Source organism: Capricornis sumatraensis, chromosome 4, assembly GCF_032405125.1.
Source record: "Capricornis sumatraensis isolate serow.1 chromosome 4, serow.2, whole genome shotgun sequence".
Lineage (NCBI taxonomy): Eukaryota > Metazoa > Chordata > Mammalia > Artiodactyla > Bovidae > Capricornis > Capricornis sumatraensis.
In genome coordinates this window covers 146,932,648-146,959,127 of record NC_091072.1, presented here as the reverse complement: position 1 = coordinate 146,959,127, position 26,480 = coordinate 146,932,648, and the positions used below count along the sequence as shown (strand labels likewise).

Here is a 26,480-nt window from a genome sequence, read left to right as displayed (position 1 = left end):
TTGCATGTAATTGTACATTGCTTCTAGGATTGACATCTGTGTAGGATAAGGGTCAAGTGTCCTGTTTTCATATGGGTATCCAGTTGACTCAAAATCTTTTTCTGAACAGACTATTCCCCACTGCAGTGCCACCTGTGTGATAAGCGAAAGGGCACATATGTCTGAACGCATTGTTTAGACTCTCTGTTCTGTTCCACTGTATCCTTTGTCTCTCCTTGCACCTGTACCACATTTTCTTAATTATTGTAATTTTATAGTAAGTCTTGAACCTTCCCTGGTGTCTCAGAGAGTAAAGAATTTGCCTGCAAGGTGGGAGACCTGGGTTTGATCCCTGGGTTGGGAAGATCCCCTGGAGAAGGGCATGGCAACCCACTCCAGTATTCTTGCCTGGAGAATCCCCGTGGACAGAGGAGCCTGGCATGCTACAGTCTATGGGGTCACAAAGAGTTGGACAGGACTGAGTGACTAAGCACACATAGTAATTCTGGGTAACTTTAATTTAAAGAAGTTATGTTGCTGCTTTTCTTGCCAACTGCTTTGGTCAGTCTTGGTTTTTGTATTTTGTATACATTATTGAGCTGAAGCTCCAATACTTTGGCCACCTGATGCGAAGAGCTGACTCACTAGAAAAGACCCTGATGCTAGGAAAGACTGAAGGCAGGAGGAGAAGAGGATGACAGAGGATGAGATGGTTGGATGGCATCACTGACTCAAAGGACATGAGTTTTAACAAGCTCCAGGAGTTGGTGATGGACAGGGAAGCCTGGTGTGCTGCAGTCCTTGAGGTCACAAAGAGTCAGACATGACTAAGTGACTGAACAGCAACGTAAAGTTTGAATCAACTTGTCATGTTTCAGACATATAAAAGCACAAGGGAATTTGATTGAGGTTAGATTTAATCTGTATATAAATTCGAGAATGACTGACTTTGACAACGTTGAGTTTCCCTATTCACTGACAAAATATATCCCTTCATTCAGTTAGGTCTTGAATTTCTCTCAGATGTTTTGCACATCTTTAACTAGGTTTTCTCCTAGGCATTTTGTTGGTTTGATGTTATTAGTATTTCCTTTAGTGAAGGTTTTCTAGGAATGAATTCTCTCTGAACTTTACCTGGATTCCCCAAATGTTAGATTAGTATTTTGCTTTAATCCTTCTTCCTTTCTTTTCTGTCTCTCTCTTGCTCTAGCTTTCCCTTTTTCTCCTTATTTGTTCCCCTCCTGCCCTCTTTTTCCCTGAGTATGTAAAATCTTTCTGGATTAGGTTACAGACATGATGTTCCTTTATCCCTCCCTCCCAACAACAACAAAAATACTTCTGGGAATTTCCTTACATAACCACAGTTCAGTTAAACCTTTAGAGATGTCAGTCCCAGATGACATCTAAATGCAACCACATGAGAAACCCCAAAGATAGAGCTGCCAAGTTTAGTCTTTCCCAACTTACTGACCCGAGAAATCATGAGCAAAATTTAAAACTAAATTTCTTCAACTACTAAGTTTTGGGGGAAATTTTGTTATATAGCATTATTAACCAGGCACTTACCATAGGACCAGCATTTCTAAATAGAGGAATATTTATCCTCTGATTTTCCATCTTACTATTTCTAGTTTATGTTGATCTAATGTGCTGATTTCGGTGTTGACCATCTGGTGATGTCCATGTGTAGAGTCTTCTCTTGTGTTGTTGGAAGAGGGTGTTTGCTATGACCAGTGCATTTTCTTGGCAGAACTCCATTAGTCTTTGCCCTGCTTCATTCCACATTCCAAGGCCAAATTTGCCTGTTACTCCAGGTGTTTCTTGATTTCTTACTTTTGCATTCCAGTGCCCTATAATGAAAAGGACATCTTTTTTGGGTGTTAGTTCTAAAAGGTCTTGTAGGTCTTGATAGAACCGTTCAACTTCAGCTTCTTCTGCATTACTGGTTGAGGCATAGACTTGGATAACTGTGATATTGAATGGTTTGCCTTGGAGACGAACAGAGATCATTCTGTCATTTTTGAGATTGCATCCAAGTACTGCATTTCGGACTCTTTTGTTGACCGTGATGGCTACTCCATTTCTTCTGAGGGATTCCTGCCCACAGTAGTAGATATAATGGTCATCTGAGTTAAATTCACCCATTCCAGTCCATTTTAGTTCTCTGAGTCCTAGAATGTCGACGTTCACCCTTACCATCTCTTGTTTGACCACTTCCAATTTGCCTTGATTCATGGACCTGACATTCCAGGTTCCTATGCAATATTGCTCTTTACCACATCAGACCTTGCATCTATCACCAGTCACATCCACAGCTGGGTATTGTTTTTGCTTTGGCTCCATCCCTTCATTCTTTCTGGAGTTATTTCTCCACTGATCTCCAGTAGCATATTGGGCACCTACTAACCTGGGGAGTTCCTCTTTCAGTATCCTATCATTTTGCCTTTTCCTACTGTTCATGGGGTTCTCAAGGCAAGAATACTGAAGTGGTTTGCCATTCCCTTCTCCAGTGGACCACATTCTGTCAGACCTCTCCACCATGACCCGCCCATCTTGGGTTGCCCCACAGGCATGGGTTGGTTTCATTCAGTTAGAGAAGGCTGTGGTCTTAGTGTGATTAGATTGACAAGTTTTCTGTGATTATGGTTTCAGTGTGTCTGCTCTCTGATGCCCTCTTGCAACACCTACAATCTTACTTCGGTTTCTCTTACCTTGGGCGTGGGGTATCTCTTCACAGCTGCTCCAGCAAAGCGCAGCCGCTGCTCCTTACATTGGATGAGGGGTATCTCGTTACTGCCGCTGTTCCTGACCTTCAACGTGGGAGAGCTCCTCTAGGCCCTCCTGCACCCGTGCAGCCACCACTCCTCGGGTTGCTCCTCCCGGCTGCTGCCCCTGACCTCGGGCGTGGGGTGGATCTTCCTGGCTGCTGTCCCTGGCCTCGGGCACGGGGTGGCTCCACAGAGCCACTGCCCCTGGCCTTGGGCATGAGATGGCTTCTCTTGGCTGCCTCTGACCTCGGACACAGGGTGTCTCCTCCCAGCTGCCACTGACCTGAGACGCGGGGTAGCTCCTCCCGGCCGCCGCCCCTGACCCTGGACTTGGGCAGCTCCTCTCGGCCGTTCCTGCGCTGTCACAGCCTGGCACTCTCGGCAGCTGCCCCTGACCTCAGACACGGGGTAACTCCTCTCGGCCGCGCTTAGTGCACCAGGTCGCAGCCGCCTGTGCGTGGCTCTACACATGGACATCACCAGATGGTCAACACCATTATTCATTGCAGCCAAAGATGGAGAAGCTGTATACAGTCAACAAAAACAAGACCAGGAGCTGACTGTGGCTCAGATCATGAACTCCTTATTACCAAATTCAGACTCAGATTGAAGAAACTAGGGAAAACAGCTAGATCGTTCAGGTATGATCTAAATATAATCCCTTATGATTATACAATAGACGTGATAAATAGATTTAAGGGCCTAGATCTGATAGATAGAGTGCCTGACGAACTATGGAATGAGGTTCATGACACTGAACAGGAGACAAGGATCAAGACCATCCCCATGGAAAAGAAATGCAAACAAGCAAAATGGCTGTCTGGGGAGGTCTTACAAATAGCTGTGAAAAGAGAAGAGAGGTGAAAAGCAAAGGAGAAAAGGAAAGATATAAGCATCTGAATGCAGAGTTCCAGAGAATAGCAAGAAGAGATAAGAAAGCCTTCTTCAGCGAACAAGGCAAAGAAATAGAGGAAAAAAACAGAATGGGAAAGACTAGAGATCTCTTCAAGAAAATTAGAGATACCAAGGGAACATTTCATGCAAAGATGGGCTCGATAAAGGACAGAAATGGTCTGGACCTAACAGAAGCAGAAGATATTAAGAAGAGGTGGCAAGAATACATGGAAGAACTGTACAAAAAAGATCTTCATGACCCAGATAATCATGATGGTGTGATCACTCATCTAGAGCCAGACATCTTGGAATGTGAAGTTAAGTGGGCCTTAGAAAGCATCACTATGAACAAAGCTAGCAGAGGTGATGGAATTCCAGTTGAGCTATTTCAAATCCTGAAAGATGATGCTGTGAAAGTGCTACACTCAATATGCCAGCAAATTTGGAAAACCCAGCAGTGGCCACAAGACTGGAAAAGGTGTTTTCATTCCAATCCCAAAGAAAGAAAATGCCAAAGAATGCTCAAACTACCGCACAATTGCACTCTTCTCACATGCTACTAAAGTAATGCTCAATATTCTCCAAGCCAGGCTTCAGCAAGACATGAACCGTGAATTTCCTGATGTTCAAGCTGGTTTTAGAAAAGGCAGAGGAACCAGAGATCAAATTGGCAACATCTGCTGGATCATGGAAAAAGCAAGAGAGTTCCAGAAAAACATCTATTTCTGCTTTATTGACTATGCCAAAGCCTTTGACTGTGTGGATCACAATCAACTGTGGAAAATTCTGAAAGAGATGGGAATACCAGACCACCTGACCTGCCTCTTGAGAAATCTGTATGCAGGTCAGGAAGCCACAGTTAGAACTGGACATGGAACAACAGATTGGTTCCAAATAAGAAGAGGAGTCCGTCAAGGCTGTATATTGTCACCCTGCTTATTTAACTTATATGCAGAGAACATCATGAGAAATGCTGGACTGGAAGAAACAGAAGCTGGACTCAAGATTGCTGGGAGAAATATCAATAACCTCAGATATGCAGATGACACCACCCTTATGGCAGAAAGTGAAGAGGAACTAAAAAGCCTCTTGATGAAAGTGAAAGAGGAGAGTGAAAAAGTTGGCTTAAAGCTCAACATTCAGAAAATGAAGATCATGGCATCCGGTCCCATCACTTCATGGCAAATAGATGGGGAAACAGTGGAAACAGTGTCACACTTTATTTTTTTGGGCTCTAAAAGCACTGCAGATGGTGACGGAAGCCATGAAATTAAAAGATACTTATTCCTTGGAAGAAAAGTTATGACCAACCTAGATAGTATATTCAAAGCAGAGACATTACTTTGCCAACTAAGGTCCATCTAGTCAAGGCTATGGTTTTTCCTGTGGTCATGTATGTATGTGAGAGTTGGACTGTGAAGAAGGCTGAGTGCCAAAGAATTGATGCTTTTGAACTGTGGTGTTGAAGAAGACTCTTGAGAGTCCCTTGGACTGCAAGGAGATCCAACCAGTCCATTCTGAAGGAGATCAGCCCTGGGCTTTCTTTGGAAGGAATGATGCTAAAGCTGAAACTCCAGTATTTGGCCACCTCATGCAAAGAGTTGATTTATTGGAAAAGACTTTGATGCTGGGAGGGATTGGGGGCAGGAGGAGAAGGGGACGACAGAGCATGAGATGGCTGGATGGCATCACTGACTCGATGGACGTGAGTCTGAGTGATCTCTGGGAGTTGATGATGGACAGGGAGGCCTGGTGTGCTGCAGTTCATGGTGTCACAAAGAGTTGGACACGGCTGAGTGACTGAACTGAACTGAACTCAATGTGGTGTTACACTCATTCTCTAGTTCTTAATTTCAGCTGTAGAAAATTTTTTTTAAAGGCAGTTTTCTTTTATTCTGTAAGTTTGTTTCTATTTTTCAAAATTTAATACCATTCATACCCCACTATTATTAGAGAAAAATAATAAACACTGTTTTTGTTATCTTTTTTTCTGCCAGGATGCACGTCATGTTAATCAATTCTTTGTGCACTTTAATCATGGCTATTTAAATTCTGTGTCAGACGATAAAACTCTTAGAGGAAAACATAGGCAGAACATTCTTTGACATAAGTTGCAACAAGATATTTTTTGATCAAATTCCTAAAGAAAATAAAAACAAAAAAACAGGATCTAATTAAACTTAAAAGCTTTCACATATCAAAGGAAACCATAAACAGAACAAAAAGACATCTCTCAGAAAGGGCGAAAACATTTGCAAATGAAGTAATTAACAGGGGTTAATCTTCAAAATACACAGACAACTCAATCAACAAACCAAACAATCCAATGAAAAAATGGCAAAAGACCTAAATAGACATTTTTTTCTAGACATACAGATGGCTAACAAATACATCACTAATAATTAGAGAGATGCAAGTCAAAACTTCAGGCTGGTAATAGTTCACACCAGTTAGAATGTCTTTCATTAAAAAATCTACAAATAAATCCTGGAGAGGATGTCCAGAAAAGGGAATCCTCCTACATATGAGTATGTAAATTGGTACAACTACTGTGGGTTTCCATGCCCTCCTCCAGGGGACATTCCAACCCAAGGATCAAATCCAGGTCTCCCACATTGCAGGCGGATTCTTTACTGTCTGAGCCACCAGACTCAGAAGGCCTACACTATTGATACTAAGTATAAAATAGATTTTGCTTGGAGAATCCCATAGCCATGGAGCCTGATGGGCTACAATCCATAGTGTCACAGAGTCAGACACGACTGAAGTGTCTTAGCATGCATGCACACAGAAATAGATAAATAATAACTTTTTTATAGCACAGGGAACTCTACTCAGTGTTCTGTGTTGACTAAATAGGAAGTAAATCCAAGAAAGAGGGGAGATGTGTGTGTGCGTGTGTGTGTGTATGTGTGTGAGTGTGTGTATTTGTAAATATAAATAGATAGATAGATATAGTTGTTGTCGTTTAGTTACTGAGTTGTGTCTGACTCTTTTGTGACCTCATGCACTGCCATGCTCCTTTGTCCATAGGAATTCTTAGGCTAGAATACTGGAGTGGATTGCCATTTTTTTCTCCAAAGGCTCTTCCCAACCCAGGGATGGAACCCCACTCTCCTGTTTGGCAGGCAGATTCTTTAGCACTGAGTCACCTGGGAAGCCCATATGTATGTGTATAACTTACTAAATTTGCTGAACAGCAGAAGCTACCATAACACTGTAAAGCAATTATAGTCAAATAAAAATTAATAAAATAAAATAAATTCTCTGTCAGGTAACATTAAGAGCCAAATACCCTGGGAAATTTTTTAATGTTTCTTTTTGCTCTGGTGTTCCATGAGATCTCTTTTATATAAGTATTTTTAAAACCACAAACATTGTTGATAAATAAGTGTACAACTCCTTCAGAAAATGCTTTGTTTTGCTTCTTCTATTTAGGGGTGGATTAAGGATAGAACAACTTGTTTAACTCATTCTTAGGGCAAAGCTTGGCTTAAAACAGGAATCATGCCATTGTCAGGACCAGGGTTCTTCCTGGAGAAAGGGAACACTAAGATTATGGTAACTTTACCAGTGTGTTACAGCTTTCATCTCAGCTCCATCACTAGTTCATTTTTTTTATTATTATTATTTTTCTTTTGAACTTTCTACTTTGTATTGGTGTATAGCCGATTAACAATGTTGTTATAGTTTCAGGTGAACAGCCAGGGATTCGGCCATACATATACATGTATCCATTTCCCCCAAAACTTCCCTCCCCTCCTAAAAATTATTTAATTTAACTGACTTTCCTGTTCTTTAACCCTCCCAACTCTCTAATAATCGCTGTTTCTTCAGGAAACCAGACCCAGGTGCTGCCCCAGTGCGACCACTTTGTGTTTGAACCAGCAGGATCTGCGGCCTCAGAGGAGAGCGCCCCCTACTGCTCAGGTGAGGGTCCCACAGGACAGAAGACCCTTCTCATTCTCAGGTCATGGGCCCATTGTCCCTTTTCTCTCCCCTCAGACAGCAGGCAGCTCCGTCTGGTGGACGGGGACAGTCCCTGTGCCGGGAGAGTGGAGATCCTTGACCAGGGCTCCTGGGGCACCATCTGTGATGACGGCTGGGACCTGGACGATGCCCGCGTGGTGTGCAGGCAGCTGGGCTGTGGCGAAGCCCTCAATGCCACGGGGTCTGCTCACTTCGGGGCAGGATCAGGGCCCATCTGGCTGGACGATCTGAACTGCGCTGGAAATGAGTCCCATGTGTGGAGATGCCCTTCTCGGGGCTGGGGGCGGCACGACTGCAGACACAAGGAGGACGCTGGGGTCATCTGCTCAGGTCAGCACTCCACACTGTCCACAGGCTGGAGGAGGGGTGGGGCCCTGGAGGACGGGGGTCTGAGCCCTGAGAGAGAGATGCTGAAAGGACTAGAGAAGGAGGCTTCCTCCCGTGGAGCCTGTCTTTCCAGTAGACGTGAAGACGAGGTGCTTTAACTGCCTCCTGCAGCAGCTGAGATTCTGGTCCTTTCTTCTCAGCAGTGTTTCCTGGCAGAGCCTTTTCTCACAGTTTTTCTTGAAATCAGGGCTCAGCCTTCTGGTACATAGAGTAGAGAAGTCTTCAAGCCACTGTGCTAGTTTTTGTTTGTTCTATAACAAATTGCTACATTGTTAGTGGTTTAGAACGACATATTTATTTCCTTATACTTCTCTAGCTTAGATGTCCAGCAGGGATCTCACTGATTGGGATCAAGGTTTCAGCAGGGCCACGTCACTTCTGAGCCTCTAGGAAAGAATCTGTTTCCTGTCTTTTCAAGCTTCTAGAAGCTGCCTGCCTTCCTTCACTCATAACCCCCTTCTGTTCATCATCAGACCAGCAACGCTCCCCCTCTCTGACCATTATCCATGCTCACATCTCCCTCTAACCAGAACGAGGAAAAGGATTCCACTTTAAAGGGTAGTGAGTCTAAGAATGTGATTAGACTGTGCTCAGGTGGTTAATCCACCATATTTCAGGTGACTTATCATCCCAAGGACCATACGTTAATCACATATGTAAAGTCCCTTTTGCCAGATAAGGAAACACAGACACAGCTTCCATGTAGACATCTGTGGGTCCATTACTCTATCTGCCTCCACGCTGTCCACATCACATCCCTTTCATACCCTCTCTTAGATATTTTGTCAGGAAGCAGGTGTCAGCTCCCTCTCCCTGCAGGTGTCCAGGTTGGTCTTCCTTTCAGTTCATATCCACTACATCACGGTGGTAGAAATATTTAGAAAGATAGACACAAATGGACAAAGTCAGGTGAAAAGGAGACAAGTTTCCCTCTGGTCATCTAATGGATTTGCTTCCTCAGCCTGGTCACAGACGAATGTTCACAATTTTGGGGAGAGAGGAAGACCCAGAGCACTGAGTGGGGTGCTCACTGTGTCCTGTCTCCTCCTTTCCTATCTTAGAGTTCCTGGCCCTCAGGATGGTCAGCGAGGACCAGCAGTGTGCTGGGTGGCTGGAAGTTTTCTACAACGGGACCTGGGGCAGTGTCTGCCGCAGCCCCATGGATGATGTCACCGTGTCCATCATCTGCAGACAGCTTGGCTGTGGGGACAGTGGAAGTGTCAACACCTCTGTTGGTCTCAGGGAAGGTTCTAGACCCCGGTGGGTAGATTTAATTCAGTGTCGGAAAACTGATACCTCTCTCTGGCAGTGTCCTTCTGGCCCATGGAAATACAGTTCATGCTCTCCAAAGGAGGAAGCCTACATTTCCTGTGCAGGTGACTTATGTCTGTTTCTGTGTCTTTCCCAACTTTGTAGGATGTTATTAGTGAGATTTGATATTTTAAAATCTAAGTGATGGGTTTAAGTTGAGTTCATAAAATGAAGTTTGGATGGAGCTAATTTAATCTACATGTTCCAAACTTTCTTTATTAAATTTTTTAATTGATATAACTGATACATTATATTTTTTGCTGTGTACAACATAATGCTTATGTTTGTGTGTACTGCTAAATGATCACTACAGTAAGTCTAGTTATATCTCTCTATATGGATCCATATATATAGATCCATATATATAATTAAATATTTTTCTTACATGATGATAATTTTTAAGATGTATTTTCTTGCCATCTTTCAAATAGACAATACCGTATTCACTATAGTCACCATGCTGTATGTTATATCTCTTCAGCTATTAATTTTATAATTCAAATTTATACCTTTTGATTACCTATGCCTGCACCAAATCCCCCACTTCTGGCAATCATCAACTACTCAGCATCACTGAACTTGCTTTTTGTTTTAATATTACACATATAAATGAGATTATATGGTATTTTTCTTTCTCTATCTGATTTGTTTCACTTAGCATTATGCCCTCGAGGTCCATCCATGTTGTTGAAACTGGCAAGATTTTCCTCTTTTTTATGGGTGGATATAAGTCTATATTACATTATCTTTATTCATTCATCAGTGAAGACTTACATTGTTTGACTCAAATATATTGCTATAAAATACGGATGGATCTGGATAGGACTACCAAAACTAAGTTGAATAAAAGTGGTGAGGGTAGACGTTTTTGTTTTGTGTCTGATTTCAGAGGAAAAGCATTTGGTTTCTTATAGTCAAGTATGATGTTAGCTGTGTACTTTTCATATGGCCTTGTTATGTTGAGATGCAATCCTTCTATACCTACTTTGTAAAAGAGTTTTTACTGTAAGTGCATGTTGAATTTGTCAAACACTTTTCCTGCGTCCTTTGAGGATGTGATTTTTACCTTTGGTGTATCACATTGATTAATTTGTGAATGTTGAACTATCCTTGTATCCTTGGAGCAAATATCACTTGATCATGGTGTATGATTCTTTTAGTGTATTGTCAAATTCAGTTTTCTAATATTTTGTTGATGATTTTTGCACCTGTATTTATCAGAGTATTAGCCCGTAATTTTCTTTTCTCATGGTGTCCTTATCTGGCTTTGATATCAGACTAATGTTGGCTTCAGAAAATGAATTTGAAAGTGTTCTTTTCTTCTGTTTTTGGAAGAATTTGAGAAGGCTCCACCAATAAATACTGTTACGTTGGGAAGTGAAATTTCAGCAATAAATTTTGAATGAAATAAATAAATGTTGGTGAGGGCAACAAATGGTCAAATATAGCACCTTATTCCTTCAACATTTCTCTCTCTGTTTCTCTTTTTCTTTCCCTCCCCCTACACACACACACACACACACACACACACACACACACACACACACACCCCATTCAGGTACACCTTGAATGGTATGCTGGATGTTGCCTGAAACCCACAGCTAAGAGAATGTGGGATCAGATACTTCAAAAGCAGAGGCTCACTCCCTTCCTTGCCTCTCTTTGCTCATCTCTTTGTCTTTTTCATTTGGAGGCCAAAGAGGCATTAAACTATGAGACCTTTTATTGATGATGTTTTTCCTACAATTAAACCCTGTGAATTGAGAGGTGGTAAAGTCTTTGACCATGAAAATGAGCAACCTGCTCACAGAGGTCCTGCCATCGTTTTCTCAGAGGTTCTCTGCATAGAGTGGGTAGGAGTTTTGATAGGATGATCTGGAAAGAATATAGAAATATTGATACTTTACGACAGGTACTATTTACCCTTCTGTTTTTTTAATTTATATTTATTTCTGTCAGCTTCCATTCTTTTATATATATTTTCAGTCTTTTGGTTATTATTTCTGCATCTTCTCAATAAAAAATTTTCTCAGTAGGCATTTTTTAACTGTTGGAAAAATTTCTGGCTTACTCAGTGTGTACATATATGTGTCCATATGTCTTCTCAGAATTCTACTAAGTCTTTCCTGTATATTTCCTTTTTGAGAGATTCCTAACTAACACTACGGGCTTTTCTTTGGCTCACACAGCAAAGAAACTGCCTGCAGTGCAGGAGACCTGGGCTTGATCCCTGGGTAGGGAAGATCCAGTGGAGAAGTGAATGGCAATCCACTCCAGTATGTTTGTCTGGAAAATCCTATGGACAGAGGAGCCTGGTGGGCTGCAGTCCACAGGGTCACAAAGAGTTGGACATGACTGAGTGACTAGCACACACACACACACACACACACACACACACACACACACAACCAACACTACATTGTGGAGCAATTATCTTCCAATTAAAAATAAATTTGAAAAGAGACTTTCCTTTCACAACAGTAGTCTTCACTTGCCCACTGCCACACCGAATAATAGGTAAGAGTAGTTTATCATCTATCCAATAATTTTCCATTAAAATTATGTACATGAGATTTTGAATATAAATTGACTCTGTGCTTCTGGACTGGTTATTTTTTAATGTGAACTATTATCATAGACTGTTACCATTAATTTATATTTGGATTATTATTTCACTGATTAGTATGAATTTAAAAAAAGAAATTTTATTTCACTGAATTTTATTTGTCTATTCATTCATTTAACAAATATTTACAAGCCCCTATCTAGGTATTTAGAAAAGGTTTTCCATAGATATTTGTTGAATAAGTGCATACAATGTGCAGGCACTGTCGTAATAGCAGAAATATGGCACATATAAGATATACAAGGTCCTTCTTCTAATGGAACTTTCATTCAGAGGAGAGTGTGTAAATTGGTAGATGTCTGTGTTTATATTTGCTGTGGGGTGTAAAACTGATAAACAAGTAAATATTTAAAGTAATTTCAGCTGGTGATCAGATGCAGTGAATGTTTCAGCCCAGGAGATAATCAGCCTGTGTTTTCACATGTCATTTGCACTGAGCCATGGACCTTAGATAATCTTATGTGGAGAAGGAACATTCTCAGCTGTTGTCCTGATCCGCTGTTTCCCTGCTGTTTGCAGGAAGAAGACCCAAGAGCTGTCCAACTGCTGCCCCCTGCACAGGTACATCAGCCCCGCCCCCTCCCCTGTGGCTCCCAGGGGCTCCTTCCTCCCACCAGGGCAGTCACAGGAGGGGCTGCTGCCTTTTCAGACAGAGAGAAGCTCCGGCTCAGGGGAGGAGACAGCGAGTGCTCAGGGCGGGTGGAGGTCTGGCACAGCGGCTCCTGGGGCACCGTGTGCGATGACTCCTGGAGCCTGGCAGAGGCCGAGGTGGTGTGTCAGCAGCTGGGCTGTGGCCAGGCCCTGGAAGCCGTGTGGGCTGCGACATTCGGCCCTGGAAATGGGAGCATCTGGCTGGATGAGGTGCGGTGCAGGGGCCGGGAGTCCTCCCTGTGGGACTGTGCTGCGGAGCCCTGGGGGCAGAGCGACTGCAAGCACGAGGAGGACGCTGGTGTGAGGTGCTCTGGTGAGCGAGGGGATCGGGGTCCACCCTAGGTGAGCAGGGGCAGCGTGGGGGCAGTGGGCTGGGCCGGGGGTGGTGGGGAGTTTGTGTTCAGACATCCCGGGTGCTGGGGCTCTGATCTAGGACAGGGGAGCTGGGAGGACTGGACACTGATGTTGTGGAGACTGAGTGGTGATTTCAGGCTCAGGAGGGAAAAGGTTTGCCCTGCATTCTGGCCAATACTTCTTCCCCACACTACTGTTTTTCTCTTTAGGTGTAAGGACAACATTGCCCACGACTACAGCAGGTACTGTGATCCATCCATGGGCAGGGGAGAATACTCAAATACTGGGGACCTGTTCTGTGGGCTCTCTGACAGCTCAGAAGAGGAAAGAGTCTGAGGAGCCGTGGCTGTTGGGGAGCAGCCAGGGCATTACACTGGGGCAATCCCCTGCCTTGATGTCCAGGGTCAAATGTTCTCATGCTCGTGGTCCAAGGAAGTCTGGTTCCCATGTTATAGAATCTAAGGAACTCCCACCTGCCCCTGTGTGTTGCTCCTCATTCGTGAGGTGCAGGTCTCAGGACTGATGCTCTGTCTCCTGAAGCCCATGGAGAGGCGATGAGCTGGGTCCTCAGAGGCTGTCTCGGCAGGGCAGCTCCCTGAGAATCCCCAGCTCTGCCTCGGGGCCACACTGGCCAGAGTGGAGTTGACTTGTCTCAGGATGAGACCCCAGGGAGCCCTGACACTGTCTGAGGCTGAGACGCCATTGTCCGGAGCTCCTGAAAATGCTGACACAGGAGATTTTTCTGTGCCCAAGACTGTCTCCAGCCCTTTTTCCTGTTCTCCTTAGGGACCTCAAGTCCTCTCCCTGGTATCTTTTCCCTGCCTGGGGTCCTCTGCCTCATCCTGGGAGCCCTTCTCTTCCTGGTCCTCATCATCCTGGTGACTCAGCTGCTCAGATGGAGAGCAGAGCGCAGAGGTGGGCTGCAGGGGGACCTGGGGACCAGGGAGAGTGTGTGCAGGCAGGAGATGGGGCAGGTGTGAGGAGGGGACCTGGGCCAGGTACTGTTCTGAGTCTGCAGACTCCATGTGCTCCGTGCTGAGCTCTAAGGGCTGAGTAGACAGAGGTTCTTAGGACTGGGGTGTGAACTCTCATGAGTCATGGCCTCGCCTGTGAGTCCAGACAGAGTTGGTGCTGAGCTTTAATGAGGGTCAGACGAGGGGAGAAGATGCTGACATGGTGCACGGGGTAGGAGATGATGCTGAGGTCCTGGCAGCTCCCATGTGAGCACCAGGGATATGACAGTGGGCTGGCTGGATCAGGGTATCTGGGGAAGCTTCTCTGACCTGCTGGGTGATCTCTCAGCCTTATCTAGCTATGAAGATGGTCTTGCTGAAGCTGAGTATGAGGAGCTCGATTACCTTCTGACACAGAAGGAAGGTCTGGGCAGCCCAGGTGAGTGTCTCATCTGCCCTCCTGGGATCTCTGGTTGTCACCACCCCCTGGCTGTGCACATCTTCTCAGCATCTGCAGACCCCATGTGTGCCCCAGGCTCACAGAGATGGCTCCTCGAGAGAGGCAGGATGGCCTCTCAGAGCCCCGTGATCTCCCAGCCTCTGTCTACACTGCAGAAGCCAGGCCTGTCCCTTCTCAGCCTTAACACAGGTCCCGTGGGCGTGGGGCGGGTCATTCTGTGTGTTGTGTGATGTTTGTCTCCACATGAGGCTTCCCGTCAGATTTCTCACTGACTAAACTGTCGTATTACACCAGAGATGGTGAGGACAACAGTGACTACAGGTCCGCTCCAGGAAAGAGAGGTGGAGCTGCTTCGGCTGGGCTTTTGGAGGAGAGTTTCCCTCAGAGGAGATGTAAGGGGAGTGGTTTTCCAGTGATGGACCTGGAAGGGACCAGAGGCATCCCTTGTGTCCAGATGGGGCTCGTCCTCCTTCTCTGGCTGATCTGTGAATTCTCATGTCGGGGATGGTATCTCTGTGTCCAGAAACACCACAGGCACACAATGTTTTTAAAAAATAACATCTGTAAAGCACAATTTGTCAAAGTCCTTTAGCAATGCTCAAGGGTAAAAGAGTTGCTTTGAGATATGTAGTTTCCACCAGAAAGTATAAAGATATGTAAAATCATGTTTTGGCTTATGGACACATCAAAATGAAACATGGTCTTAGAGAAAAAAGTCTTTTGAAACAAGGAGTGACTGGTGTCTTCATTCAGAAACTCAGAACCTCTGGGTCAGAAGGTATCTTAGGTATTCCCCAGGCCAACCCACTTACTGTGGTTTCATACACTCCCTTGTCTGCTCTTGGAACCCCCAGATCAGAGGACTGATGTCCCTGCTGAAAATTATGATGATGCTGAAGAAGCACCAGTGCCTGGAACTCCTCCTGCCCCTCAGGGGAGCGAGGAGGAAATGCCCCCAGAGAAGGAGGATGGGGTGAGGTCCTCTCAGACCGGTGAGTGGGGTCAGCTGATCTCCTGCAATCTTTCTATCTGGAAAGAGTGAACTGGTGCTCCTCAATGCCCAGCCTCCCTAGAGATTCAAAACATAGGTAATCTCATACATTTGGTAGCATCTCTTGACCATATGCCATATTTAATGCTGTCAGACTCCTTGCAAGGAGTGAGGAATCACTCTGCTTTTGGCATTTATGTCTCCATAATGTGACATAAACTTATCACTTTATATGTGATATACTTGCATGAAGGTTTATAGATTAGGGAATTTCCTGGTTGTACAGAGGTTAGGATTCTGCACTTTCACTGCTAGGGCCTAGGTTCAACCCTGGTCAAGGAACTAAGATCCAGCAAGCATTGTGTCATGGCCAAAAGAGAAACTTGTCGATTAATTGAGCATGTTTTTCCAGTAGTCATGTATGGATGTGAGAGTTGGACTGTGAAGAAGGCTGAGTGCCGAAGAACTGAAGCTTTTGAACTGTGGTGTTGGAGAAGACTCTTGAGAGTCCCTTGGACTGCAAGGAGATCTAACCAGTCCATTCTGAAGGAGATCAGCCCTGGGATTTCTTTGGAAGGAATGATGCTATAACTGAAACTCCAGTAACTTGGCCAATTCATGCAAAGAGTTGACTCATTGGAAAAGACTCTGATGCTAGGAAGGATTGTGGGCAGGAGGAGAAGGGGATGACAGAGTATGAGATGGCTGGATGGCATCACTGACTCGATGGATGAGTCTAAGTGAACTCCGAGAGTTGGTGATAGACAGGGAGGCCTGGCATGCTGTGATTCATGGGGTCGCAAAGAGTCGGACACGACTGAGCGACTGAACTGAACTGAAAAGAAAGCTATGTGCTGAAGAGTTGATGCTTTTGAACTTTAGTTTTTGAGAAGACTCTTCAGAAACCCTTGGATGACAAGATCAACCCAGTCAATTAAAGGAAATCAATCTTTAATATTCATTGCTAGGACTGAGCTGAAGTAGAAGCTCCAATACCTTCGCCAACTGATGTGAAAAACTGACTCCTTAGAACAGACCCTGATGCTGGGAAAGAGTGAAGGCAGGAAGAGAAGGAGATGACAGAGGATGAGATGGTTGGATGGCATCACCAACTCGACGGATATGAGTTTGAGCAAGCTCTGGGAGTTGGTGATAGACAGGGAAGCCTGGTGTGCTGCAGTCCATGGGGTCGCAGAGAATCAGGCATGACTGACTGAACTGAACTGAACCAAATTCAAAGGTAGAACAAGTGTTCTAATAATATCTTTGCACTGTCACATACATGAAGACAAACCATTCAATATCACAGTAATCCAGGTCTACGCCAAATCAGTAATGCTGAAGAAGCTGAAGTTGCCATTCTAGGAAGACCTACATGACCTTTTAGAACTATGACCTAAAAAAGATGTCCTTTTCATTATAAGGGACTGGAATGCAAAAGTAGGAAGTCAAGAGATACCTGGAGTAACAGCCAAATTTGGCCATGGAGTACAAAATGAGGCAAGGCAAAGGCTAATAGAGTTTTGCCAAGAGAATGCACTGATCATAACAAACACCCTCTTCCAAGAACACAAGAGAGGACTCTACACGTGGACATCATCAGATGGTCAGTACCAAAATAGATTGATTATATTCTTTGCAGCCAAAGATGGAGATGCTCTATACAGTCAGCAAAAACAAGACCAGGAGCTGACTGTGGCTTAGATCATGAACTCCTTATTGCCAAATTCAGACTTAAACTGAAAAAAATAGAGAAACCTACTAGGCCATTCAGGTAGGACCTAAATCAAATTCCTTATGATTATACAGTAGAAGTGACAAATAGATTCAGGGGATGAAGTCTAATGGGCAGAGTGCCTGATGAATTATGGACGGAGGTTTGTGACATTGTACAGGAGGCAGGGATCAAGAGCATCCCCAAGAAAAAGAAATGCAAAAAGGCAAAATGGCCTCCTCAGAGGCCTCCTCTGAGGAGGCCTTACAAATAGCTGAGAAAAGATGAGAAGTGAAACCAAAGGAGAAAAGGAAAGACATATCCATTTGAATACAGAGTTCCAAAGAATAGCAAGGAGAGATAAGAAAGCCTTCCTCACTGATCAATGCAAAGAAACAGAGGAAAACAATGGAATGGGAAAGACTAGAGATCTCATCAAGAAAATTACAGATACCAAGGGAATATTTCATGCAAAGAAGGGTACAATGAAGGACAGAATTTTATGGACCTAACAAAAGCAGAAGATATTAAGAAGAGGTGGCAAGAATACCCAGAAGACCTATACAAAAAAATCTTCATGACCCAGATAATCATGATAGTGTGATCACTAACCTAGAGCCAGATATCCTGGACTGTAAAGTCAGTGGGCCTTAGGAAGCATCACCATGAACGAAGCTAGTGGAGGTGATGAATACCAGTTGAGTTCTTTCAAATCCTGAAAGATGATGCTGTGAAAGTGCTTCACTCAATATGCCAGCAAATTTGGAAAACTTAGCAGTGGACACAGGACTGGAAAAGGTCAGTTTTCATTCCAATCCCAAAGAAAGGCAGTGCCAAAGAATGCTCAAACTACCACACAGTTGCACTCATCTCACACACTAGAAAAGTAATGCTCGAAATTCTCCAAGCCAGGCTTCAGCAATATGTGAATCATGAACTTCCTGATGTTCAAGCTGGTTTTAGAAAAGGCAGAGGAACCAGAGATCAAATTGCCAACATCTGCTGGGTCTTGGAAAAAGCAAGAGAGTTCCAGAGAAACATCTATTTCTGCTTTATTGACTATGCCAAAGCCTTTGACTGTGTGTATCCCAATAAACTGATATCTCAGTAGCTGCAAGAAGATACTCATTCTCTAGAAAAGAGTGTTTCTCCATCTGAGGGCCTGTGTAGTTCCTGGGGAGGAGATATCTGTGGCTGCACCTGTGATACTATTTGTGGACATATGGGAACAAGAGTCAAGACAACTAAGAACAGACTTGGGTTGTGAGAGAGGAATTCAGATTTTTCCTGTTTCCAATCTCCCTCTTATTGTGAATTTGCATCTATCACCTTGAAAGGAGAACAATTTAGATTCCTTTTTATGATTCTTCCCATTGCTGGGCATCTCCTTGGTATTGTGTTGCTTGGAAGCAGGTCTCCCAGAGCCCTGAGCACAGGTCTCCTGTAATGCAGGATTTCCACATGCACTGAGGCCCAGGAGACCACATGAACTTGATTTGAGAGGACAGCTGGGATCCATTCTCACTGGAACTCAAGTGAAATAGCCTGAGCCTCCCTCCCCACACCTGGGTCCCAGGGATGCTTTGTCATAAGCACTTGCTTGACTCCTTTCCACCAGAGGGTTCCGTCCCATCCTCATGTCTCAGTTCAAATCAAACTTCTCTTTTCTATTTCAGGCTCTTGTCTGAACTTCTCCAGAGAGGCTGTTGATCCTTGGGAAGGAGAAGAGAGCCTCTGGCTGCTCCAGGGGAAGAAAGGGGACGCTGGGTACGATGATGTTGAACTCAGTGCCCTGGGAACATCCCCAGTGACTTTCTCATGATGCTGTATCAAATATGAGATGAAGCCTCAGATATTCTAATTGCCTGTATTTCAGTAGAGTAGTGCTGACCTGTAATTGTGTCATATGAAAATTGCTCAAAATGAAATATTCTGAATAAATTAACTTTTTCTGTGCTCTTAATTTAGCAAGTTCCATGGCAAATGGTCCTCAAATGCCATCTTCCTCAAAGGAAATGCAAGATGAGTGAGCTCACCTGCTTTCTCACCTGTCTTAGAGGCTAACGAGGACATGCTCACAAGTGCTCCAGGTCACTCTTATTTAGAAAAGGATGTAAACTTGGTCTACATTCACACACCCCTTCCTAACAAGAGGAACTCATGGGGGAAAAAAATAACAATTCTAAACATCTCTGAGTTTGTAACTTGTTCTTGAACACCAGACTGGGTGTGAGCTTCAAAGTGGAAGGTTGGCTGGTGGGAAAGAATGGATACAGATTTCCTTATCCTGCCTCAATATTCACAGGCCAATTAAAAATCTAACTATACATAACTGCCTCTTCTTTTTTCATCTCTCATTTATTCCTTTACAAACCCCTCTTTGCTCGTCTCCCATGTCTATTTGATTATCCAATCCTTATGAATCCATTCCTTCTTCTCCATCTCTTCCTACTGTTTCTTCAGGATGCTGCTATTTCTTGTCTCTCCAAGGATCTCTCCTTCTAAGAGGATTATATCAGTTCATATACATCTTCAAGTTGATGGATGACAACTTGGTGCTCACCCACACCCTGCATTCAGGTGGGACAAGAGGGCAAGAAAGTGGAGACCTAGGCAGAGGGGATCCGGAGGAATGGATGTAGATAGAAAGATCAGGAACAATTGGCTATTTATGTTTCAGAGATATGGATGGAGGCATCTGACATGACTGATCTCTTAGAGGAAGAATTTCAGACCAAGGGGCTTCTTTGAAAACATCTATTCTTCAGATGTTTCAAGACTGTTTCAAGGTTGCTTTAATCTGGTTACTGCTGAAAATGTAATTGTGATCCTGCTGTGACTCCTCAGGCTAGAGAGAGCTGTCATGAAGAAGTGGCAAAGTAAAGATTACGTTTACACAGCACTACTTCTGCCACCCCCGCTGCACCGCCCCCCTTCCCCCACCTTGCCAATTCCACTGTGGACATGTGGGGAAGCTGCTGAACTCTTATAAAACCTGAGAGTGCTGGCCTGATTGTGAGCTGGACCCACCCAGCTACTTGGTTGATGACTCTGGGTGGTTTCTAGGGCTCCAACCTACATTCACGCTTGCACTCTTCATAGTTCTAGGCTATGCTTGGGGATGGGAAAATGCCCAGGGCTTCTTCCAGGGCAGCTCACATGGCTATTCACTTGGGAAGTGATGAAATAGATGACATATGATGAAATAAGGCACACATGCAAGGAGCTCAGTGAACTCCAAGAAAACACAGATAAACGATTAAATTCAGGAAGACACTATATGAAGAAAATAAGATTTAAAAAAAATTATCATCATTATAATTGTTTTTAATTTTTGGTTGCACTGAGTCTTTGTTGCTGCACACATGGGCTTTCTCTAAATGCAGCAAGCAGGTTTCTCTATGTGAGGGCTTCTCTTATTGTGAACAGGTTCTAGGCATCCAGGCTTCAGGGGTTGCAGCATTGCCTCCTATTTGTGATTTGCGGGTCCTAGAGCTCAAGCTCAGTAATTGTTGAGCTAGGGCTCAGTAATTGTTGAGCTAGGGTGTTACTTCACAGAAGAAATTCAGATTTTTTTTTAACAGAGATAGAGATCATAAAAAAGGAAGTAAACAGGGAGTTTGCTTATGGTTTCATGGTTAGGATTTGATGCACATGCTGCTGTGGTCTGGATTCAATCCCACTAGGGGAACTGAGATCCCTCAAGCTTTGCAGTGAGGCAAAGAGAATAACAGAAGGAACAAAACAGAAAAATGAACCAAACAGAAATTCAGATGCTTAAGATTCAGTTCAGTTCAGTGGTTCAGTCATGTCCGACTCTGCGACCCCATGGACTGCAGCACGCCAGACTTCCCTGTCCATCACCAACTTCTAGAGCTTGCCCAGACTCATGTCCATTGAGTCGGTGACGCCATCATCCAACCATTTCATCCCCTGTGGTCCCCTTCTCCTCCTGCCCTCAATCTTTCACAGCATTAGGGTCTTTCCTAATGAGTCAGTTTTTTGCATGAGGTTGTCAAAATACTGGAGTTTCAGCTTCAGCGACAGTCCTTCCAATGAATATTCAGGACTGATTTCCTTTAGGATGGACTGGTTGGATCAGTTGCTTAAGGCTACAATGAACGAAATGCAACAAAATGAAAAATGCTACCTAGAGCATCAACAACAGCAGAAGACCCGGTAGAAGGCAGAAGGCAGGACCATTGAGATTACCCAGCCAGGGGACAAAGGAAAAGAGGAATGACCAAGTGTGAAAGAACCTGTGCGAACTATGGGCAACATTCACAGAAACAACCTGCACATTATTGGAGTCCCGGAAGGAGAAGAGAGGGAGAAAGGGACAGAGATTGTACTTCAAGAAATAATACCAGAAAAGTCCCAAAGCTGATGAGATTTAGACATCCAAGTTCATGTAGCTGATAGGTCACTTCTCAGAGGTCATTCAAAATGATCACCCCCAAGACACATTACTTGTAATGAAGAAAAAGAGAGAATTCTGTAAGCAGCAAGAGAAAAGTAAATGCTCACAAAAAAAAAAATTCCCTTAAAAATATCAGTGGACTTCTGAGTAGAAACCTGACAGTCCAGGAGAGAAAGGATGATATATTCAATCTTATGGGGGAAAAAACAAACAAACAAACAAACACCCTACAAACCAAGAATAATTTTCTCAGGAAAGTTGTTTTTCATAAATGGAGACGATATAAAGACTTTCCCGATATAAAGTCATATCATGAATATCCTGTTGAGGGAAATAACAGTTGAGGGAATTCACCAACATTAGGTTTGTCTTACAATATTGCTGAGAGCAATTCTTCAAACTAAGTGAAGGATGCTGATTTTTATATGAAAGAAATAGAAATATGCAACAGACTTGTATATGTAAATGCTGAATTCAATTTATCATTAATATGGTAGTGTGCTAACCAGTTAGCTTCAGTCTAAAGTATTAAAATAACTATAAAGAAAAATATTTTGTTAGTGGATACACAATACAGAGAGAGGTAAATTGACATCAAAAACAAAATGCGTAGAAGGGGATAAAAGGTAGAGCTTTTGCATGTCATTGGAATTAACTTGATATCAGTGTAGTATATGCTGTTGTCCCTCTAAGATGTTTTATGTGAGCCATGTGGCAACAAAAATGTAAAAACCTACAGTAGGTTCACAGAAAGTAACAAGAAGGGACTCAAAGAGCAACATTATCCAAAATTATCAGTTCTCAGTTCTAACTGCTGTGCAGAACAGTTGAGTTGTCCTGGTCTCCACATTATCTTTCAAGATCAGCCCAAGAGGACTCTCCTTCAAAAAGTGAAAGACTAATTAAGCTGTCTGTTATTTTAAGCCAAAGAAGTCTTTTGGCCCCTCATCTCCTTCCTTATGTCATATCGATGGTGCAGCTGTACTTTTTTAATCGCAAATTTTCTTCCTCTGATATTGCTGTGTGATTTTAATGAAAAAACTGCCAATGATAAGCCATATGAATATCCTGTCTCCTCAGCTGGGTTTGATTAAGACTTATTAAGAAGCCACATGTAGGTACTTTGTGGTTTGTCTTGTGTATCCTCAGAGATAGAGATTTGCAGTGTTCGTTGTGACATATTTGTTGGTGATAAGCTGCTTGTTTGTGAAAATCAAATCTTGCCTTGCTAATTGCAAGAAACATATGCCTTTAAAACATAAAAATTAGCTAAGTGATGTTCTCAGAAACATTTCTTTATATTTAAGACAATTTCTCTTCAACATTTAGTACAATGCCATTCAGCCATTCAATAAATATTAGCTGAGCATCTATTAAGTTATAGAGAGGGGAGATACAGAGCTTATACACAGGTACAGGCCTCACTTCAATCCTGGGCCCTGGCAAGGCCTCACACAATGCCTTCAGACTGCAGGCACCTTGGTTAGCATGCCCAGATTGGGAAGCATTCGATGACAAGGAAAAGAGATCTGTTCACAGAGTCTTTGATGTTAAAGGAGGAACACATTTTGCTGTATTTCCAGTGTTCTTAGGCTGGTCTGCAGGCAGGACTCAGCTGCACCAAAGCTCCACAAGTGACAGAGCCTCAGTTCATAGACTTTGAGTCTGAGCAGTCACTCAGGCTTTGAACTCTGAGTGCCACCCCAGAGGCACTAACCTTAGGTCTCAGTGGTTTAAGAATCACCACCCACAAGAGCTCAATAGCTCTGCAGTTGGTAGTTACGTCAGTTCTGAGCAGAAGTGGATTAATAATGAAGTTAATGAAGCGTGTTCTTCAGAGCCTCTCCTTGCACCAGCCCCTTCCAAGTCCCAAAGTGGCCCTAGGGCTGTGGTTGAAACAGAGAGGACTCTATGATCCTTGCCCCTCACTGTGTCTTCTGTCTCCCTTTTGCCTGTGGGAAACTTCAATAAAAGAATACGTTTAATTGGAAAAGCAAGAAAAGTGGAAGCAAAGGAAAACATTCAGAGGAGACCAAATAATAATAAATTAGTCATTAAGCACAGTTAGGACCTTTAGTTCTTTCTCAAGGGTTATAGATGATATTCTGAGCCATGTCCTGGAGCTTCTTATAGATACAGAACACCAGGTGGAGCAGTGACTACGTGATGACCACACTGTACCCAGAACTTGAGCATCCACAGTTCTGAGAACTGACCACAAAGACATGGGAACAAGTCCACCCCAGCACTCAAGATTAACTGTACCTAAAACAACCCATGGGTGTTTTGGATGGCATCACCGACTCAATGGACATGAGTTTGAGCAAGTTCCAAGAGTTGGTGATGGACAGGGAAGCCTGGTGTGCTGTAGTCCATGGGGTAGCAAAGAGTCAGACATGACTGGGCGACTGAACTGAATTGAAAGTAACCAAGATGACACTCGTCAGACCACTCATGACCAATGTGAAGATGACTGTACTATTTCTGCATGTAACCCCCCTCCCACTTTGTCTATAAAACTCTCACAGCCTGCTTGTCATGGGGGGTGAACGCTGGCCTTTGAACAGATGTCTGCCACTGCCCCTGCCAGTTGCTGGCATATGAAATAAAGCAAACTTTCTTTTCCACCAACCTGACCTGTTTACTGGCTTTTAAGCAGTGAGCAGCCAGACCCCACACACATACCTTTCGGTAACATGGTCACAAAGAGATAGGCTTTGAATGTGCCATTTTCTTCAGTTGAGGGGAAGAAAATTCAGCAAAATTATTTCTTACCCAAAGGTGAAGAAATTAATTAACTACATAGAGTACTACATCCAGGAATGAGATTTGTTCTGGAAATCAAGAAGAAACTGAAGAGGTTTAGAAAGTACATGCTGCCTTTTCATTAGTACAGGATTGGTGGAAAGTAAAAACATGATGAGCTGACTAACTCGAGCAAAGGAGAGCTGTTTAAGGATGAAGGTCGAGATGCTAAGAGACACATTTGGGAACCTGAGCCTGACTGTCAGCACAGAGTGATGTAGAGGGAACAGGAGATGCACCAGGGGCGGGCACTCTTAAACAGGACTGAGATCTAGTTGTTGGTCAACCAGAAATGGTGACTGAGGACCAACCAGGCCCAAGAGAGGATGCAAGCTGACCACCTGAGGGAGTATCTTGGGATGAGGACACAGAGGAAGAGGAGATCCGGGAAAGCACCTGACTCATGTGACAGCCTCTGTCTTTTTTTCAAGTCTTCCTTCCCCTTTGGATCTGTCAGAATAGACTCCGTTCTGCTACTGGAACAACTGACCCCCAAATCGCAGAGGCAACACACACATGCGTACACACATGCATCACCAACCTACACATGCACCGTGGTCAGCGAGGCAGCATCAGCTGGCGTGTGCACCCCTGGGAACACACAGCTTCTGGGGCAGAAAAGAGAGAGGCTAGGGAGTCACACGGGGTTTTCATGTCTCCACTCGGAAGAGACACATGTGGCACCACCCACATTTCATTGGCCAGAATGAGTCACTGGGAGCTAGAAAAACAGCTGTTTGATGAGTATTATTGTCAATGCCACATCCTTGGTAGCAATGCTGTCAGTTTTTTCCTTGCCTTGGTGAAGTTTCTGAGCTACAGCTTTGTGCAGAAATTAAATGTGATTGGACCCTCCCCAGAGTGAGATTTGAAGAAAGTGTTTTCTATCTGCTTCCTTGGTCTGGTGTGTCTCTGACTCCTTACTCCACTTCAGTCTGTGCCGAGTGGGATTAGTCAGATTCGTGTCTCCCCTATCCCTTTCTCACTCAGTATCATTAACTCCGGGTGATTTTCAGCATTTGTTCATGCATTCATTTCTTTATTTATCCACTATTTGTTAAGCTCTTTCTTTTTTTTATTTTTTAAAATATAAACTTATTTATTTTAATTGGAGGTTAACTACTTTACAATATTGTATTGGTTTTGCCATACATCAACATGAATCTGGTAATGATAACCCTGTTAAGATCTTTCTATGTCTTTACTTGACTTTAAAGAGATATTGAAGAGTAAGACACAATACTTGCTCTCAAGAAGCCCCCACTTTGAAGACAGTGGACAAGATTTTATAGATTAAATAGGCACAGTGGTAATTTTGAGCTGGGGAAATTAGAGTGCATTTAAAAATGAGAAGATTTATGAGTTTTCTTTCTGTAGTGGGCTTAAAAATGTGCCCTCTAGAATTCAAATATACATAAATGTAATATACTCTTTTTATCACTGATTTCATCTTGTGCCCTAGCAAGGGATGTTTGTGTGGACTGAAAGTTCCATAAAGTTAACACAGACTCTCCCATTTAAAATTTGTCCCTCAACTTAGCTCGGGTTCATTGTAATAATTGTTTTGTCATTTCTAGTTCAAGCTCCCTGCTCAGACTGATTTTTCTCTATTTACGGAGGCACCTTCTTGTCTCTCCTCCCACAGATGGTGTCTGGGGTGGGAGGGCTTCTTCCTTTCCAACAGCAGCAGGGAAGGCCCCTTTGTCTGCATGCTCTCCACTTAGAATCTGCTTGTCTTTGATTTATTAGCTTTGATCTGCTCTTGTCTCTGGTATCTGATGTTGCACTATGGAGGAATGAATGAGGCCAATTCTGTGCCACCCTCTTCGATGTTTCTGGTTATAGACTGTAAAGGGCTGAACAGAGGTGATGGGCTGGACATCACCAGCTCATAACCTTGCTTTCCTTCATGCCCTGGTGATAAAGTGGTCTTTGGTAAAGGAGTCTTTACGAACCTTAGTCCCATCCATGCAAGGAACACAGATGGTGAGGCAGGTCTCCAATGCTTTGGTATAACAACTCCATTAATAATTTTCCGTTAGAGTTGTATGCCTCTTTTTTAATTAAAAAATATTTAGTATTTTAGTCACTCTGATTGGTCCTGAGGAAATTTTCCTCAAGCAAGCAGGTTTAATTATTAGCCTCTGAAACCACCATATTCTCATGGTGATTTGGGA

General features: G+C 43.6%; 1 protein-coding gene across 1 annotated transcript in view; it reads left to right on the top strand.

Moving 5' to 3' along the window:
- The window catches only part of LOC138077655 (antigen WC1.1-like), a 59,580-nt gene extending 40,680 nt beyond the window's left edge, over window positions 1-18,900 (top strand). Inside the window, exons 11-20 of the mRNA XM_068969763.1 lie at window positions 7,479-7,571; window positions 7,647-7,961; window positions 9,080-9,394; window positions 12,475-12,516; window positions 12,605-12,919; window positions 13,170-13,202; window positions 13,747-13,875; window positions 14,263-14,352; window positions 15,228-15,365; window positions 18,755-18,900. Coding sequence (XP_068825864.1) covers window positions 7,479-7,571; window positions 7,647-7,961; window positions 9,080-9,394; window positions 12,475-12,516; window positions 12,605-12,919; window positions 13,170-13,202; window positions 13,747-13,875; window positions 14,263-14,352; window positions 15,228-15,365; window positions 18,755-18,900 — 1,616 coding nt within the window. The remainder of the gene's footprint in view (window positions 1-7,478; window positions 7,572-7,646; window positions 7,962-9,079; window positions 9,395-12,474; window positions 12,517-12,604; window positions 12,920-13,169; window positions 13,203-13,746; window positions 13,876-14,262; window positions 14,353-15,227; window positions 15,366-18,754) is intronic.
- The last annotated feature ends 7,580 nt before the right edge of the window (window positions 18,901-26,480 follow it).